General features: G+C 39.0%; 1 protein-coding gene across 1 annotated transcript in view; it reads right to left on the bottom strand.

Annotated features, from left to right (window-relative positions):
• Nucleotides 1-33: 33 nt before the first annotated feature.
• LOC115134628 (integrin alpha-4-like) overlaps nt 34-19,945 on the bottom strand; it is a 29,924-nt gene continuing 10,012 nt past the window's right edge. Inside the window, 12 exon segments of the mRNA XM_029668826.2 lie at nt 34-3,504; nt 3,908-4,027; nt 8,339-8,434; nt 8,525-8,650; nt 8,852-9,184; nt 16,350-16,457; nt 16,644-16,725; nt 16,842-16,931; nt 17,228-17,304; nt 18,418-18,516; nt 18,799-18,949; nt 19,427-19,503. Of these exon segments, the coding sequence (XP_029524686.2) occupies nt 3,442-3,504; nt 3,908-4,027; nt 8,339-8,434; nt 8,525-8,650; nt 8,852-9,184; nt 16,350-16,457; nt 16,644-16,725; nt 16,842-16,931; nt 17,228-17,304; nt 18,418-18,516; nt 18,799-18,949; nt 19,427-19,503 (1,422 nt within the window). The 3' untranslated portion in view covers nt 34-3,441.

Genomic DNA, 19,945 nt, shown 5'->3' with positions numbered 1-19,945 from the left:
GTTGTTGAAGGAAGTGGACCAAGGTGCACCGTGTTGTGCATACATTTTCTCTTTATTTGGAAAAAAGACGCAGAACAAGAACAAAAACAATAAACACTACACAAAAAAAACGTGAAGCTAAAGGCTAAGGCTAAACAAAAGTCAACTTCCCAAAAAAGACAGGTGGAAAAAAGGGCTACCTAAGTATGGTTCTCAATCAGAGACAACGCTAGACAGCTGTCCATGATTGAGAACCCTACCCGGCCAAAACATAGAAATACAAATAATAGAATATAGAATACCCACCCCAACTCACACCCTGACCAAACCAAAATAAAGACATAAACAGGATCTCTAAGTTCAGGGGGTGACAATCAGACTTTGGAAATACAAACACACTGCTTGGACATTTCAGTAAGAAGATATTTAATGATCAACATTCATAATGGATGGCAATGAAAATGTTTCTTAAATGAAATGATGATTATAGTACAGATGACACCTGTAGTATGTGGGTTAATTTTGGTTCAAGTATGGTACTGGTAAGGCATGTATGGTGTTAACCAATGCCAACATATGGCGCCTTGAAGAGTTGTAAATGCATTCAAACCAGTGGTTTCTAGAATAAGCACTTTCCTTACTTGAAATCGGTTCAACTTCAGGTGATTGGTAACATCCTAAAGACAAGTACCATTTAGTGGAAGTGACAAACAGAGGTTGTGCATTTCCAAAATAACTGAGGGTGTCAACCTGTCTTTTTAAAAGTTAAGAAAATAAAACAAACCACATTTCAGTGTAATAGAGTGCTGAGGTGTGCCGGTGTCATTTTGTATTACACAAAGCAAAGAAGTGATTTGCTGCCATTTGCCCCCATCCATTTTCCCACAAGATAGATTTTTTATAGCGATAAATAGGTCTGTGTAAGACTTAGGCCAACTAATTACAATACGTTTTTTTAACCAAATTAATATCTTTAAGAGGTTTTTAGTCTTTCTTTTTAGTCAAACATTGATTGACATCACCTTCTCAGAACAATAGCTAGTCAGTACACCTACATGCTACACAGACCTTATTGTAGAATAATCACTGTGAAAACATGGGTGAAATTTGATTAGAACCAGGCAGTCAGACTCGGCCTACAAAATGACAACACCTTGTCTCCCTGTACAGGAATAACTAATAATTTACAGCATGGTACAATTATTTTTTTATTTTACAAAAACAATACTGCAATTTAGATGGCATGTAGTCTATTGAAATTTAGAATAACATTTGAGACATTTCAAAACTTGAGTTGCATAGAAAACATAATTGCCTCTCAAAAGCTGAGCATTTTTCTAGTTCCTATATCAAATTTTGTTTGCTTTTGTTCATGTAGGTTAATCTCAAGATGTCTCTTGTCAAATATAAAGTGCATTTTGTAATTTCCCTCTGAATTCCTATAATCCACATGAATTTTTTTTTTTAAGTGTGTCTATTTGCCAGTTTTTCTCCTACGAATTCATTATTATTATTATAATATTTAACTAGGCAAGTCAGCTAAGAACACATTCTCATTTACAGTGACGGCCTACCAGGGAACAGTGGGTTAATGGCAGATTTTTACCTTGTAGGTTTGGGGATTCAATCCTGCAACCTTTCAGTTACTTGTGCACCGCTCTAACCACTAGGCTACCTGCCACCCCCAATACAGTGGCTTGTGAAAGTATTCACCCCGCTTAGCATTTTTCCTATTCTGTTGCCTTACACCCTGGAATTAAAATCGATTTTTCGGGGATTTGTATCATTTGATTTACACAACATGCCTACCACTTTGAAGATGCAAAATATTTGTTTATTTCTAAACAAACAAGAAATAAGACAAAAAAACGGAAAACTTGAGCGTGCATAACTATTCACATCCTATATTCATGGTACCATTTCAAAGGAAACACTTTGAAGTTTGTGGAAATGTGAAAGGAATGTAGGAGAATATACAGAGAAATGCCATGATGTATCATTCCAGCCCAGGTGCAAATTAGATTATGGCCACTAGATGGCAGCAGTGAATGTGCAAAGTTTTAGACTGGTCCAATGAACCATTGTATTTCTGTTCAAAATTGTGTGTCAAGACTTCACAAATGTACCTAATTGATTTATAACCTCATGTTCAAAAATTGTGCACTCTCCTCAAACAATAGCATGGTATTCTTTCACTGTAATAGCTACTGTAAATTGGACAGTGCAGCTAGATTAACAAGAATCTAAGCTTTCTGCCCATATCAGATATGTCTATGACCTGGGACATTTTTGTGTTACTTACAACCTCATGCTTATCGCATTAGCCTACGTTAGCTCAACCGTCCCGTGGAAGGGACACTGATCCCGACAAAGTTAACCTCTTGAACCTCTGGGGGCAGTATTTCATTTTTGGATGAAAAACGTTCCCGTTTTAAACAAGATATTTTGTCATGAAAAGATGCTCGACTATGCATATAATTGACAGCGTTGGAAAGAAGACACTCTGACGTTTCCAAAACTGCAAAGATATTGTCTGTGAGTGCCACAGAACTAATGCTACAGGCGAAACAAAGATGGAATTTCATACAGGAAGTGAGCCAGATTTCTGAGGCGCTGTGTTCCAATGTCTCCTTATATGGCTGTGAATGCGCAAGGAATGAGCCTACACTTTCTGTCGTTTCCCCAATGTGTTTCCAGCATTGTGACGTATTTGTAGGCATATAATTGGAAAATTGACCATAAGAGACTACATTTACCAGGTGTCCGCTCGGTGTCCTCCGTCGAAACTATTGCGTAATCTCCAGGTCCGTGCATTTTTCAATTTTGAACAGAGGAGAAACCAAACTGCAACGAGTGATTTATCATCAAATAGATATGTGAAAAACACCTTGAGGATTGATTCTAAACAACGTTTGCCATGTTTCTGTCGATATTATGGAGTTAATTTGGAAAAAAGTTTCCGTTGTAATGACTGCATTTTCGGGTTTTTTTCTTAGCCAAACGTGATGAACAAAACGGAGCGATTTCTCCTACACAAATAACTTTTTGGAAAAACTGAACATTTGCTATCTAACTGAGAGTCTCCTCATTGAAAACATCCGAAGTTCTTCAAAGGTAAATGATTTTATTTGAATGCTTTTCTTGTTTTTGTGAAAGTTGCCTGCTGAATGCTAGGCTTAATGCTATGCTAGCTATCAATACTCTTACACAAATGCTTGTGTAGCTATGGTTGAAAAGCATTTTTTGAAAATCTGAGATGACAGTGTTGTTAACAAAAGGCTAAGCTTGTGAGCCAATATATTTATTTCATTTCATTTGCGATTTTCATGAATAGTTAACGTTGCGTTATGGTAATGAGCTTGAGCTTGAGGCTATAATTACGCTCCCAGATACCGGATTGCTCGTCGCATCAGGTTAACTATGATATTGTGTCATATATTTGATATGAATCAATGTCCGTCCTCAGTAGTCCCAGCTGAGCCTTTGTATATTCTCCATCTTGTCCTCACGCTTAAAGAAGCCACTCTGTGAACAAAGTCCTTGATTTAGTACACAATTAAAATAGACATGCACAGTTCTAATTGTTAACAATTAACACTTGTTAAATGTTACTTAGTTAAAATATACTGATGTTTTTTTTATTTAAATGTTACCTTTATTTAACTAGGCAAGTCAGTTAAGAACAAATTCTTATTTACAATGACTGCCTAGGAACATTTATGTTGTATAGTCTTAAAGACCGTAGATGAAAAGCAGCAGTCGCTTAGTCTAACATAATACACATTCACAAGATGCTTAACAATTACATAAAGAACCAGTAAGACCCAGAAAATGAACCAGTAAGAACCAGGAATTGTACTAGTTAGAACCAGAAATTAACCAGTAAGAACCAGGAAATCAACTAGTTACTAAGAACTAGGATATGTACCTTCCACATGCAGATGACCAGCAAGGCAAGGATGAAGAGGCCTAGTAAGAGACTGGCCACGATGATGGACAGCTCAATGACTCGTTTCAGTTTGTGGCTATGATGGGCCTCCAGGACAACCTGGAGAACATTGATCCAATTATGTAAGTGATAAACAACAATGCCGTGGATGTTATTCCTAGTGTTCCATGAAATTAGTGCTTTTTGAAATTAGTGTCTATTTTAAGTAGAAATGTAAGTTAAATGTACAGTGCCTTGCAAAGGTATTCACCCCCTTGGCATTTTTCCTATTTTGTTGCATTACAACCTGCAATTTAAATTGATTTTAATTTGGATTTCAAGTAATGGACATACACAATAGTCCAAAGTGGTTAAGTGAAATGAAAAAAATTACTTGTTTCAAAAAAGTTTTTAAAAAAGTCAATGGAAAAGTGGTGCTATGAAGCTCTAAATAAGATCTGGTGCAACCAATTACCTTCAGAAGACACATGATTTCTTTACAAAAAAGTCCACCTGTGTGCAATCTCAGTGTCACATGCTCTGATAAAACGCTATGATAAACGCTATGATGATAAAACGCTATGTCTGGCACAAACCCAACACCACTCATCACCCCGAGAATACCATCCCCGATGTTTTTCATCGGCTGGGACTGGGAAACTCGTTAGAATTGAAGGAATGATGGATGGGGCTAAATACAGGGAAATTCTTGAGATAAACCTGTTTCAGTTTGAGACTGGGACAGAGGTTCACCTTCCAGCAGGACAATGACCCTACGCATACTGCTAAAGCAACACTTGAGTGGTTTAAGGGGAAACATTGAAATGTTTTGAAATGGTCAAAGCCCAGACTTCAATCCAATTGAGAATCTGTGGTATGTGTCACGCCCTGACCTTAGAGAGACATTTTATTTCTCTATTTGGTTCGGTCAGGGTGTGATGTGGGGTGGGCATTCTATGTTTTGTTTTCTATGTTTCTTTATTTCTATGTTTTGGCCGGGTATGGTTCTCAATTAGGGACAGCTGTCTATCGTTGTCTCTGATTGGGAATCATACTTAGGTAGCCCTTTTTCCCTCCTTTCAGTGTGGGTAGTTGACTTTTGTTAGTAGCGCTATAGCACAGTAAGCTCCAAGGTGTTTTCTTCGTTTGTTGTTTTGTTGGCGACATTTTAAATTAAAGGCAAATATATGCCCACCACGCTGCACTTTGGTCTACTTCTTTCAACGGCCGTGACAGTATGACTTAAATATTGCTGTACACCAGCGGAACCCATCCAACTTGAAGGAGCTAGATGTGCCAAGCTTATAGAAACATACGTCAAGAGACTTGCCGCTGTAATTTCTGCAAAAGGTGTTTCTACAAAGTATTGACTTGGGGGTAGAGGGGTGAATAGTTATGCATGTTATTTTTTTTTTGTCTTATTTCTTGTTTGTTTCGCAATAAAACATATTTGCATCTTCAGTGGTAGACATGTTCAATAAATCAAATGGTACAAACCCCCCCAAAATCTATTTTAATTCCAGGGTGTAAGGCAACAAAATAGGAACAATGCAAAGGGGGGTGAATACTTTCGCAATCCACTGTATATTGAATTAAAATACTGTAATATTCAATAATGTGCCCTTTAACCTCTTCAGTCGACCCTCTACTTTTTTGAACATTCTGTTAAAAATCGCACAACATTTCAGCGCCCTGCTACTCATGCCAGGAATATAGTATATGCATTTGCTTAGTCTGTGTGGATAGAAAACACTCAGACGTTTAAAAAAACTGGTTAAATCACTGCTGTGGCTTTACCAGAACGGCATTTACATCGAAAAGCACAGGAAAAACTGATCACTGAAAATGGGGAAAATATATCCATGCGCTACTTGAACCCATTGATAAACGTGAACCACAATTAATTGACTGAGGTTGCAGTACCTACAGCTTCCACAGGGTGTCTAGAGTCTTGTCATTTCCCTTCGAGTTTTTTCTTGTTCAAACACATACAGGACACCGTATCTAATCCGGTCTAGGACCGGATATTTTCGTTGAGTTTCTAGCCGGACATTTTTCCAGACGGACAGCTAATGATCTTTACATCGCCTCCTGATGAATTTTATCGCTTATTAACGTTTACTAATACCTAAAGTTGCATTACAAACTTATTTCGAAGTGTTTTGTGAAAGTTTATCGTCGACTTTTTGAATTTAAAAAAATGACGTTACGTTTTGAAACAATGTTTTTTTCGTTTATCACACAGTCTACATATAACGATATCTAGGCTTTATATGGACCGATTTAATCGAAATAAAGACCCAAATAGTGTTTATGGGACATCTAGGAGTGCCAACAAAGAAGATGGTGAAAGGTAATGAATGTTTTCTATTTTATTGTGCGGTTTGTGTAACGCCGAAATGCAAATTATTTTGTTTACGTCCCCTGTGGGTCTTTTGGGGTGTTGCATGCTATCAGATAATAGCTTTTCATGCTTTCGCCGAAAAGCATTTTAAAAATCTGACTTGTTGCCTGGATTCACAACGAGTGTAGCTTTAATTCGATACCCTGCATGTGTATTTTAATGAACTTTTGAGTTTTAACTAATACTATTAGCATTTAGCGTAGTGCATTTGCATTTCCAGAGCTCTAGTTGGGACGCAAGCGTCCCGAGTAGAAGCAACAGGTTAAACCTGTTACTCCTACCCCCTACTTTTTCGAACATTCTGTTAAAAATCGCGCAACATTTCAGCGCCCTGCTACTCATGCCAGGAATATAGTATATGCATATGATTAGTATGTGTGGATAGAAAACACTCAGACGTTTATAAAACTGGTTAAATCACGGCTGTGACTATAACAGAACGTGCGTTTCATCGAAAAGTGCAGGAAAATCTGATCACTGAAAATGGAAAAATATATCCATGCGCCACTTGAACCCATTGATAAAGGTGAACCACATTTAATGGGGCTGAGGTTGCAATAAATCAAATCAAATCAAATTGTATTTGTCACATACACATGGTTAGCATGTACCTACAGCTAACCATGTGTATGTACCTACAGCTTCCACACGATCTCAACAGTCTTGTCATTTGCCTACCTTTTGTTTCTTGGGTCAAAAAGACGCAAGGCATTGCCTTTCTTCCGGTCTCCGACCGGATATTTTGGTTGAGATTTACCCGGACATTATTTCCAGACGTACCCCTATAGAATATACTTCGCCTCGTGATCAATTTGATCGCTTATTAACGTTTACTAATACCTAAAGTTGCATTACAAAAGTATTTCGAAGTGTTTTGTGAAAGTTTATCGTCAACTTTTTTAATTTAAAAAAATGACGTTACGTTATAAGACGCTATTTTTTTCCGTTTATCACACAGTCTTCATAGATCGATATCTAGGCTATATATGGACCGATTTAATCGAAAAAAAGACCCAATAGTGATTATGGGACATCTAGGAGTGCCAACAAAGAAGATGGTCAAAGGTAATGAATGTTTTATATTTTATTTGTGCGGTTTGTGTAGCGCCGACTATGCTAATTATTTTGTTTACGTCCCCTGCGGGTCTTTTGGGGTGTTACATGCTATCAAATAATAGCTTCTCATGCTTTCGCCGAAAAGCATTTTAAAAATCTGACTTGTTGCCTGGATTCACAACGAGTGTAGCTTTAATTCAATACCCTGCATGTGTATTTTAATGAACTTTTGAGTTTTAACTAGTACTATTAGCATTTAGCGTAGCGCATTTGCATTTCCAGATGTCTAGATGGGACGCCTGCGTGCCAGGTAGGAGCAAGAGGTTAATATAGACCACATGGAGAGTTCAATTAATCCGATTTTTTAATATGAGGAAAGAATTGCTAGTGGCAAAATGAAGTATTCTGACATGTCCCTCTGAGCACCCTCTGTGACTTCCAGGCAGATTGTAACACAATTAATCCCAACATTTCTCCAAATTGTCACCATCATTGTAAAGCCTTAGATATTGTGTTGCTTTAATAAAGTTATTTCTGAAGATTATTATTATTAATTTCATGTGATTAGTGATTAATTTTAAGGTAAAAAAAACAACCTGTCCCTAATTTTAACCTCTTGAGATTGGAAAACATGTTAAACATGTGCTCTTTATGACAGAATGCTAAAATCAGGTGAAGTCTTTTTTTTTTTTTTACCAAGTCACACATTTCAAAAGGCACCAAATTGGTAGAACGTCCAAAATACCTTGAAGATAACAGGCTAATGTATGTACAGTATTGTACTGTAGCAACCCTATCCCAGCGAAGCTTCCGATCTCCTGCAATTGGGTTTACCCTATTGGAGCAGTGGTTAGCAAGTTTGCCTATGGTCTGGGAGACCTGGGTTTGACACCCACAAGGGACATTTCACAGTTGCCATTTACTCAGTAGAGTTGGGGATTCTCATGAAAATTATGAAGTGTTTGACTTACCACTGTGATGGGGTCTTCTTTTAAGAACCAAATAAATGGGTCCTTCTTGGGTGATATGACAGCAGTGGTCTCTAACAGCATGACACTATGTCTTCCCTTGGAAAGAGAACACAGGGAAATGTCACCACAATACTTATTCATTTATGTAAAAACCTATACAATTAGTATACACTGCACAGTCCTTACCGGTGAGATGTCTAAAACTCCCGAATTCATTTCGACCTCCATTTCAATGGTGACATCTTTCCCAATGTCCATGTCTCCAAGCTCACACACCGCGTACAGACACAGAGCATCCTCTTTCATACAATACTGGACAAAAAGACAATGTCCTTACAATTGTTCATAGTTTTGCTCATCAATGGCCCAGCTCTGATTTGAAATATGTGCACAGTTAAATCCACATTTGTCCCATTGACATGAATAGATGTTTTCAACATACTATATGTTTGAGTTTCAGCATTCTGGTCACAAAGTGGCTTCCAAGCAAAGCATTGTAACAAACGTACTTACCATATGTCTTCTACTGCTTTTCGAGAAGAAGAAGAAGAAATCATTCAAGGGATTGGAGTCAGGCAGATCACACTCATCCTCAATAACAGTGGTCCAGTTTCTCACATTGGCCCAATAGGACATACTAGTCCAATTGGTGTCAGTGGTACTGGAAATATTAGTCCAATAAGGGTGTGTGGTGCTGGACCTATTCGTCCAATAGCTGTCAGTGGTAGTTGTCACATTTAACCAAACACTGTCAATGGTACTGGCTCTCTGGCTTCCATACATGGTGCCATGTGTACTGCTGGTCCCATCAGTGGAGTTTCGAATGTAACACCACCCAGAAGATGACTGTATGTGAGAGACAAAGTAATGTGAACAGCAGGATAAGTCAATTCTATACACAAGAGACATGGATCATGTTCAGGTGAATGATACTGGCAAGGATAAGTATTTAAAAATGAATTGATTTGGTAGACAGTTTTTCATTATTATGACCTCCCTACACAGTGCCGACCCGCTCATTAGGCAGAATTAGGCAACTGCTTATGGTGGCAGATTGACTAGGGTGGCAGTTTCTGAGTTACACTGGCCAAAACGCACCTACAACAACACAGTAAACATCACATTTTTTATTTTATTTTTTATTTTACCTTTATTTAAACTCTTAAGTCGACCCTCTACTTTTTTGAACATTCTGTTAAAAATCGCGCAACATTTCAGCGCCCTGCTACTCATGCCAGGAATATAGTATATGCATTTGCTTAGTCTGTGTGGATAGAAAACACTCAGACGTTTAAAAAACTGGTTAAATCACTGCTGTGGCTTTACCAGAATGGCATTTACATCGAAAAGCACAGGAAAAACTGATCACTGAAAATGGGAAAATATATCCATGCGCTACTTGAACCCATTGATAAACGTGAACCACAATTAATTGACTGAGGTTGCAGTACCTACAGCTTCCACACGGTGTCTAGAGTCTTGTCATTTCCCTTCGAGTTTTTTCTTGGTCAAACACATGCAGGACACCGTATCTCCTCCGGTCTAGGAACGGATATTTTCGTTGAGTTTCTAGCCGGACATTTTTCCAGACGGACAGCTAATGATCTTTACATCGCCTCCTGATGAATTTTATCGCTTATTAACATTTACTAATACCTAAAGTTGCATTACAAACGTATTTCGAAGTGTTTTGTGAAAGTTTATCGTCGACTTTTTGAATTTTAAAAAATGACGTTACGTTTTGAAACAATGTTTTTTTCGTTTATCACACAGTCTACATATAACGATATCTAGGCTTTATATGGACCGATTTAATCAAAATAAAGACCCAAATAGTGTTTATGGGACATCTAGGAGTGCCAACAAAGAAGATGGTGAAAGGTAATGAATGTTTTCTATTTTATTGTGCGGTTTGTGTAACGCCGAAATGCTAATTATTTTGTTTACGTCCCCTGTGGGTCTTTTGGGGTGTTGCATGCTATCAGATAATAGCTTTTCATGCTTTCGCCGAAAAGCATTTTAAAAATCTGACTTGTTGCCTGGATTCACAACGAGTGTAGCTTTAATTCGATACCCTGCATATGTATTTTAATGAACTTTTGAGTTTTAACTAATACTATTAGCATTTAGCGTAGCGCATTTGCATTTCCAGAGCTCTAGTTGGGACGCAAGCGTCCCGAGTAGAAGCAACAGGTTAACTAGGCAAGGCAGTTAAGAACAAATTCTTATTTTCAATGACGGCCTAGGAACAGTGGGTTAACTGCCTGTTCAGGGGCAGAACGACAGATTTGTACCTTGTCAGCTCGGGGATTTTAACTTGCAACCTTCCGGTTACTAGTCCACTGCTCTAACCACTAGGCTACCCTGTCGCCCCAAAAATATTTCTCAACCACTGGCATATGGGCTTTTTAGACGAGCGCTGATGTTGGCCTGTGATAAGCAGTGCCCACTGTACTAAGCAGGTGCTTGCGAAAGTGGACTGCAAATGTTGTATCATTTGGGTTGTATCATTTGATTTACACAACATCATACCACTTTGAAAATGCAAAATATTTTTTATTGTGAAGCAAATAAGGAATGAGACAAAAAAACTGAAAAATTGAGCATACATAACTATTCACCCCCCAAAAGCCAATACTTTGTAGAGCCCCTTTTGCAGCAATTACAGCTTCAAGTCTCTTGGGGTATGTTTCTATAAGCTTGGCACATCTAGCCACTGGGATTTTTGCCCATTCTTCAAGACAAAACTGCTCCAGCTCCTTCAAGTTGGATGGGTTCCGCTGGTGTACAGCAATCTTTAAGTCATTGACGTCTGGGCTTTGACTAGGCCATTCCAAGACATTTAAATGTTCCCCTTAAACCACTCAAGTGTTGCTTTAACAGTATGCTTGGAGTCATTGTCCTGCTGGAAGGTGAACCTCCGTCCCAGTCTCAAATCTCTGGAAGAATTTCCCTGTATTTAGCACCATGATCATTCCTTCAATTCTGACCAGTTTCCCAGTCCCTGACGATGGAAAACATCCCACAGCATGATGCTGCCACCACCATGCTTCACTGTGGGGATGCTATTCTTGGGGTGAAGAGAGGTGTTGGGTTTGTGCCAGACATTACGTTTTCCTTGATGTCCAAAAAGCTCAATTTGAGTCTCATCGGACCAGACTACCTTCTTCCATATGCCCTTTGGCAAACACCAGACATGTTTGCTTATTTTTATCTTTAAGCAATGGCTTTTTTCTCTCCACTCTTTTGTAAAGCCCAGCTCTGTGTAGTGTACGGCTTAAAGTGGTCCTATGGACAGATATTCCAATCTGTGGAGCTTCGCAGCTTCTTCAGGGTTATCTTTTGTCTCTTTGTTGCCTCTCTGATTAATGCCCTCCTTGCCTGGTCTGTGAGCGGTCCTCTCTTGGCAGGTATGTTGTGATGCCATATTCTTTCCATTTTTTAATAATGGATTTAATGGTGCTCAGTGGGATGTTCAAAGTTTCAGATATTGTTTTTTATAACCTAACCCTGATCTGAACTTTTCCACAAATGTGTCCCTGACCTGTTTGGAGAGCTCCTTGGTATTCATGGTGCAGCTTGCTTGGTGGTGCCCCTTGCTTAGTTGTGTTGGCGACTCTGGGGCCTTTAAGAACAGGTGCATATATACTGAGATCATGTGACACTTAGATTGCACACAGGTGGACTTTATTTAAATGACTTCTGAAGATAATTGATTGCACCAGATCGTATTTAGGGGCTTCATAGTGTAACAGTATAACGTTACACCATCCCCTCGCCCATACCCGGGCGCGAACCAGGGACCCTCTGCACACATCAACAACAGTCACCCACGAAGCATCGTTACCCATCGCTCCACAAAAGCCGCGGCCCTTGCAGGGCAAAGGGAACGACTACTTCAAGGTCTCAGAGCAAGTGACGTCACCGATTGAAACGCTATTTAGCACGCACCCCTAACTAAGCTAGCCGTTTCACATCCGTTACACTCACCCCCCTTTTGACCTTCCTCCTTTTCCGCAGCAACCAGTGATCAGGGTCAACAGCATCAATGTAACAGTATAACTTTACACCGTCCCCTCGACCTCCTCCTTTTCCGCAGCAACCAGTGATCAGGGTCAACAGCATCAATGTAACAGTATAACTTTAGACCGTCCCCTCGCCCATACCCAGGCGAGAACCAGGGACCCTCTGCACACATCAACAACAGTCACCCTCGAAGCATCGTTATCCATCGCTCCAATAGCAAAGAGGATACATATGCACACACCACTTTTCCGTTTTACATTTTTTTTTAAACAAGTTTTTCTTTCATTTCACTTAAACAATTTGGATTATTTTGTGTATGTTGTGATGTTTAATTCAGTGCGATGTGAGTTTTTATTAGTCAGTATGGCGAATAATGTTATTGATCTGTCAGTTTCCCTAGATAATTCCATACTTTACACTGACAAAGTAATAAACAGCTCTAATATTTCAGGCTACACTGTCATGGTGCACAGTTGAGGTCTGCGCCAGACCGATTTCTTTATCCTGCTCCTCTCTGCACCTGCAGTTTTTCATACCACACCCTGCCCGCACCAGCTGGCTTTCTGTAAGACTCCCGCCCGCTACCGCAAGAACTGGTCCCAAACCCAACCGCATTCCAGTAGTGTTATTTTAGGCTTATGTGACACAGCTCACTTGCCAGCTATGGTCCCGGCAATATGAAATGTGCAAAAATAACATTACCTGAGATTCTCTCAGAGCCTAATATGAGGGCCATCTTTGTTACTGGGCTAGATCAGCCAATATGCTAGATGTAGTTTGAAGAGAGCAGAGTTGGAGAGACTTTCACTTTCTCTTGAGATATGTTTATAGCCTACATTTTAGGAGTGGGAAGATTTTCAGACAGAGAAATATGGGTGATCAATATTTAGGAATTTCTAGGCAGTAAACTATAGCCTAATCATGGGCCTATTTAGGAAGTACATTTCCTTGGAAAGATAACTACCCCGTGCTTCTCTGCCCACACATAGGCTAAAGCTTACTCTGTTTAATTGAGACCACACGCGCACCTGGCTACTGAACTTGAAGCACCAAGAATGATGACAGCAACACTTGCTACGTTTTGAATAGGCCTTTAGGATATAGCCTACCTTTAATTCCCACCCACTTCTAAAACCAAAGTGGCCCCCTGCCTTTAGGAAAATAAAATGTGAACACAAATCATGTGGCCGATATAGCATATGATAGAACGGTTATGTGGCCTTTTCTGTAGCCTACAGGCTGGATTTAAAATGTGTGACAATGTAATGAGATGGAAACATTTCACATCATGCAGGTTTTTTCATGAAATAGCCTAACCTATATAGTGCCCAATCTAATAAATAATGCACTGACATGTCAACAAACAACTTATCGTAAAAAAAGGACAGGTCAATGAAAATTGGACAATCAGGCTACTCACTACTGTTCAGGAGTTTCATCCCTTGGTCGAAAATGACATGATCAGTGGTTTCAAGTTTGTAACCGTCAATGTTTTACGAATGGATCATAGACAAAACGAAAATACTTCTGCATTTCCCGCTGTGTAAACACATTGAAAATAGGCTCTGGATAACTCCGCCTGATAAAGTTGGGTAGCTGATATTCAGAGCTTAAATAGCCAAATTGATTAGTTACAGGAATCAGGACTAATAAAGCCAATGCAATGGCCTGTTTTACAAATGGTTGGCCTACCACATGGATCGGCGTTCATAAAATTCCATTGTGCTCTGACATGGAAGGCTGCACCCCAATAAGCACGGACCGATGCTGATGCCTTTTTGGATGTCTTTCTTTGGTCCTGTCTGGACTGGATGTCTTTTTTTTTTTTTTGCTGCAGTCCGGACCGACCTTGAGTTCGAAGTCCACGGATATCGGTTTTTGGTCCAGTCCAGACCAAATCTGAACCAATCATAGACTTCTATGTTTGGTTCAGATTTTGTCTAGTCTGGACCAGCCTTGATTTGGCCTAAACATAAATATCTATGAATGAGGTATTCTCAACTTTCCTTCAAAACTGAAAATTGACCTGATTTCAACTTCTGGAAAAAAAGCATTTTCACCTTTCATTCGAACATCTGGAAAATGTGTATTGTAGATGTATTTTCAATGTCATTTGATTTACTGGGAATATTCTAGTTTTTTTTTGGGGGGGGGGTGCATAAGAGGCCCCAGGTTTAATATCCCTGGGATAAACAACGAAAAACTTTTAAAACATTTTGCAATTGAAATTGAAAATGATGCCTTCATGCCTGTGTGTTTCTTGTCAGACAAATCCAAGTAGTCCTTCCCTGTTTACGTTTGTTTTTCCTGTTTGGTGTCTTAAGCACCTTAAACACCATTATAGCCATATCAATCTGATAGGGAGCCTATCACACAAGTTCAGTATTTACTGAAGTAATCCAATGCAAGGTTATTTATGTAAAAAGAAAACTAGGTTGGGTAGAAGTTATTATTTTACAGCATGATACAATATTTGTATTATACTGTATCTGTTTGCTACGAATTTGTTTCTTATGAATGACAGACCATAAGACGTCCCGGAGCTACAAGGGGGCTAAAGGGGGCTTAGCCCCCTCAATTCAAACTTTATCCCCCTCAGTTTTAGTTTTTATGTCCCAATATGAAAATTCTTCAAACAAGTTCAAATGATTGTGACAGTTTGGCGCCCAAAAATCTGTACCTCTCAGCTGCACTGTGTCAGCACCATGGACAGGGGCCGCTGTTGTGTGTATGTAGGCAGCCTGGTCTCATAGACTAGACGTAAATCTTACAAGAAGATTTCAGGGAGAATGGAATGATTGATTACTCAGGACGATCCAAAGAGTTGCAACTCTTTTGAAAATGTAAGATTGAAACAATCCACCTGGTTGTTTAAAAAAAATCAAAATCTTGCTTTAGTGTGTAGGGCCTGTCGATGGTGCAGACAGAGCAATAATATTTTGTGCCTTTGAACCTGTCATTTCCTGGTCAAAAGCATATTTTTTAATGTGTATTGTTGTATAGTGTGATATATGAGGAATTCAATATAATTCCAATGCAAGAACCCAATAGCTACATATTGGTATGTTCCATCATTCTATTATGGATTTCTTGGTAGCCTATTGATTGTCATTACTGTAAATGGAACTGTACGTATTGGACACACGTTTATGGTAGGCTGAAATCGCTTAATGGATTACATGGGTCAAATTTGATTCACAAAAGTCTTTTGTGCCATATCACAACGTGTTGCTGAACTCGTGAGCGAACTGCATGCTTTTCAATGTTTGAAGCGAGCCTGTATAGGCCTATTTATTTGGCAATACAGCTGTGCATGGCTGCATCATAACGTAGTAGTCTGTAGGCTGTTTTGAGCTGTAGGCTGTAGGCTCAACAGCTGTAGGCTGTTTTGAGTATTTGCATCTCCATTCGAGCCTCAATATAGATTGTGTCATGCCTTCATCGATCAGATATTTTGTTTACTAGGCCTACTCGGTACCTCGGTTTTATTCTGTTCACATTCGTTCACATTCGCAGTTGTGTCTGTATTCTAAGCCAAACTGCCATTCAGTGTTTTTGTTTGTATGCATGAATAACTAGGCTACTACCTTCAGCCTTTAGTTTGCATTATTTTGGTAAGACAGCTGTGTGTATGGCTGCATTCACATAGGCTGTTTGCAATAGGGTAATCGCTCATCCAAATAGCATTGCTGAAGGGTCTGTCCATTGTGCGGATCCAGCGCAACAGAGATATTCTACAGATTTGAAAAGCACGGAGTCTCTGCATTTTAACTTTATGTTTATTACGGTATAGCGTTTTTATATAAACAGAATTCAATATAATTCCAATGCAAGAACCCCCAAAAATGTTGCCGCCTCGGCAATTTCAACTGCCCCCTTAGTCACTTTATCCTGGTGCCAGGTCTTCCATATGACTGTCTTCATCTGTGCAATTATGTTCTGATTCAGTGTTCCATAACATTAACTGAGCGACGCAAGCACATACCTGTATGTCCAAAATGTTGAGCAGTCTGTATGGATACGGTGCTAAAGCTTTGGGGATATCAATTTCCACTCTTGTGCCGTGAGATATGCTTGGACCAACATTGACAACCTGAGTGCGATATTAAAAGATAGATGTCTAGGTATGAATAATAATACCATAAAGCGCCCGAAACTTTACATTAGAGCCCTTGCCAGAATTCATGGCAATTACATGTTTCTAACACTCCTGTTAATTAACAAACGGAATTCTCACCAGGCTGTGCTGTTATTATAGAAACACATTTAACAACAATACCTTGAAAGTGTATTTGAACCTCTCAGCAGAGCAGTGTGGCTCCTCAAAGTCCCCAAACACAAACTCTGTTCGGGATACAAAACTACAGCCAAAGGGATATAGACAATTACAAATGCATTGATAAATCAACGTTTTTTTCAGTGTTTATAAAGTAGTATGCTAGAATATTGTACATAATAGAGTGATACCATGTCTTACCCGTGGATGTTTAGATTCACTCCATATCTCAATAGCAGAGTCAGATTAACAATATTGTCATGGAGAAGATCTTCATTTTCTAAATTCTCCCTGTATAGAGAGAGACATGTTCAGGTGTAATGTTTTAGGAGGGACTGATTTATTCAATATAAATGATATATATGTATACAATGAGTGTACAAAACATTAAGAACACCTGCTCTTTGGAACTCAATATTCAGAAGGTGTTACTTATGTTTTGTACACCAAAATAAGTAAATAACACAACAACAAAAAATGGTTTAAGATTCAAAACAGCCACCTTTGTTGATTTTTTTCATTATCAAGTGGGAAAGCAAGTGAAAACAGGACAGTGTCAAAAAAGAAATTAGACAGTAAATGTTTACCGGGTTGCATTGATTATAATGTTCAGGTCACCAGGTTCACTGTCAGCACTGACATCCAGCAGAAAGCTGATATTAACCTTAGAGGGAAAGATATAGAGACAATAATGTCATGAGAAATTCTAAATATGTCCCGTCAGATAATGACATTAGTTCACAAAAATACATCAGGGTAGGCACAAAACAGAAGAAAATGTAGTGAAATTAGGAGATACTACTGCTAAATGAGGAGATACTAAAATGTTTTCTTAAGTATGCTCTAATTAACACGACCCAGGACCACTTTTGATGACCCAAGAAGTGTATTATGATAATAAAATATGCACAAGGGAATTAAAAGTAAATGGATTGAACAACCTTGCAGAAGAGGGCTTAACTCTTTGTGTACTTTCTGTGCAAGTACTTAAAGGCCCAGTGCAGTCAACATGATTGTCCTATTTTTTAAAGATATTTCCACACTATGAGGTTGGAATAATACTGTGAAATTATAAAAATTATGATAATTCCGTTTTAGTGTAAGAGCTGTTTGAAAAGGCTGCATGACATTTCAGGCTGTTTTGGTGGGATGGAGTTTTGGCCTGCCTGGTGATATTACCAATAAGAAAGGGAGTTTCAAACCTCTCTGCAATAAAATCTAGTTTTCTACTCCCTACTCCCAGACAGTCCTGGCAAAATTATAGCTAGACAAATTGCTCTTTGATAAGAAGCTATTTTTGTTTCTTTTTGACTATTTTAAAGTAATCACAGTAAGAAACTATTCGATATTGAGATAAAAACGACTGCAATGAATAATTCTGCTACTTTTCAACCTCATATTCATAATCTCAAGCACAGAACCACTGTCTACATATGTGAAAACAGCGCGTTTCTATGATTTGTGGTTAAAAAAAAACAAGAAGGAAGGTCCTAAAAAAATGCTTCTCTGTGACATCACAGGGTAGGATTAAAAGTAAAAAACATACATTTTCAAAACCTGCAGCAAGTTTTTAGCTCAAGGGAGGAGATGTTCTTGCTCCCTACATCACCGCGAATGTTATTTTTGAAAATCACTGTTTTTAGAATGTTTAAACATTTGATGATGTCACCGTGCAGAATTTTTTGACTGTACATTTTTTTTTTTAAATGCGCTGTTTTCACATATGTTAACACAGATAATGAAAGTGAAGTGGAGGAGTTGCCCTTTAAGTATATACTTTGGCTAAGGTGTTGAAAAACAAATTTCCCACGCTGCAATCTAGCCCGACACTTGTCTTCTCTTCCTCAGCAATTTTACAGCTCACGTATTTCTCCTCCTGCAACCACATGTGCAACATTCGGTTAGACTCATTCAGTTTGCAATATGCCCCATGTGCATGAGTCAAGAGCTGTTTGTATCAAAGGGATAGTTCAAAACACATCATCATCATCATCATTTTTGCTCTGTACTGAAAGGGATCTTAAAATCTTGACTGCTGACATATACAATTTTAGGGTTTGTATCAATAGTGTACTAATGAACAAAATACTAAGTTTGACAGTAGATAAAACATCTGTGGTAGGTGTAAGGTTGTGTTAGCAACTAGCCGTGCTCCTACAGCGTCCAACACTTTGATGAAGTAGAGATTGCTGGGGTATCTCAGGTGAAGCATGGGGAGGAAGGCAGCGTCGCCAGCATTGGACAGCGTAACATTCAGTAGAATGGTCTTCCCCTCCCCCAGGGCAACGTATGGCATGTCTCTATGTGTCCTGAGAAGGAGTGAGAGAGAGAAAGAGAGAGAGAGAGAGAGAGAGAGAGAAAGAGAGAGTCATAAAGTGAGATAAAAAATAAATATAGTCAAAGTTGTTACAAGTAGACCTCAGAGTCCAGCTGTGGTTTTGTCTGAATGAGTAACAGTTACTAGCACATACAGTAAAGAGCCATCAAGACATGTAGAGGGTGACAAACCTCATGGCTCTGATTGAAAGATGCAAGGCAGAGATGGGAGAAGAGGAAAGGAGAGTGATACACACGCACACACCCACATATATAACATATATAACATAATATATAACCTACTACCATTTTCATGCACTCATTATCAATAGGTAGCCACCATTTCCCTGTATTCACAGCATGAAATGACTTACAATCGTGCTCTTCAGATTTAATTCACAGAGTGAAATGAAACAAGTAAATTCAAGAGTAAAGATTAAGATAGATGATCTGAGGGAGAAGGAGTTCACCTCGGTAACAGCAGCTGTGCAGACACTTGCAGATTGGTGGAACAGTTGGCCCAGGCACAGTACCTGGTGAATACAGTCTGTGGGAGGCTGTTACCTTTAGTGAGTTAATTACCTACTTCCTTTTCAGGTGCAAAGCACAATGCAAGAAACACTATGCCCAACACTCTAACCACTAGGCTACCTGCCGCCCTAATGTTCCACATACTGTGGAACATGTTAGAATTGCCAATGGGAATGTTAATCTTGTGTGAAATTTCCGGTAGAGAAACCTGAAAACCCACCCAAATATGCTGTACCAGTGCCATATCATGCCCAACTTGGAACTATCAGGATACTAAATGATAAACCATGCATTAACTACATACGGCACTGTAAAATAATATAGCATACCACTGGATGGCCCTGTTAGAATATTTAGAAAATGCATTCCTTCTCCCATCCTTTAAGTATAGTCCTTATCTAAATTGACCCATTGTCAAGTCTCGCTCTCCTTACCTACTGTTGTAACAAGGACAACAT

The sequence above is a fragment of the Oncorhynchus nerka genome, linkage group LG2 (genome assembly GCF_034236695.1).
Source record: "Oncorhynchus nerka isolate Pitt River linkage group LG2, Oner_Uvic_2.0, whole genome shotgun sequence".
Classification (NCBI taxonomy): Eukaryota; Metazoa; Chordata; class Actinopteri; order Salmoniformes; family Salmonidae; genus Oncorhynchus; species Oncorhynchus nerka.
The sequence above is the reverse complement of the archived record's forward strand: the minus strand, read 5'-3'. Positions and strand labels throughout refer to the sequence as shown.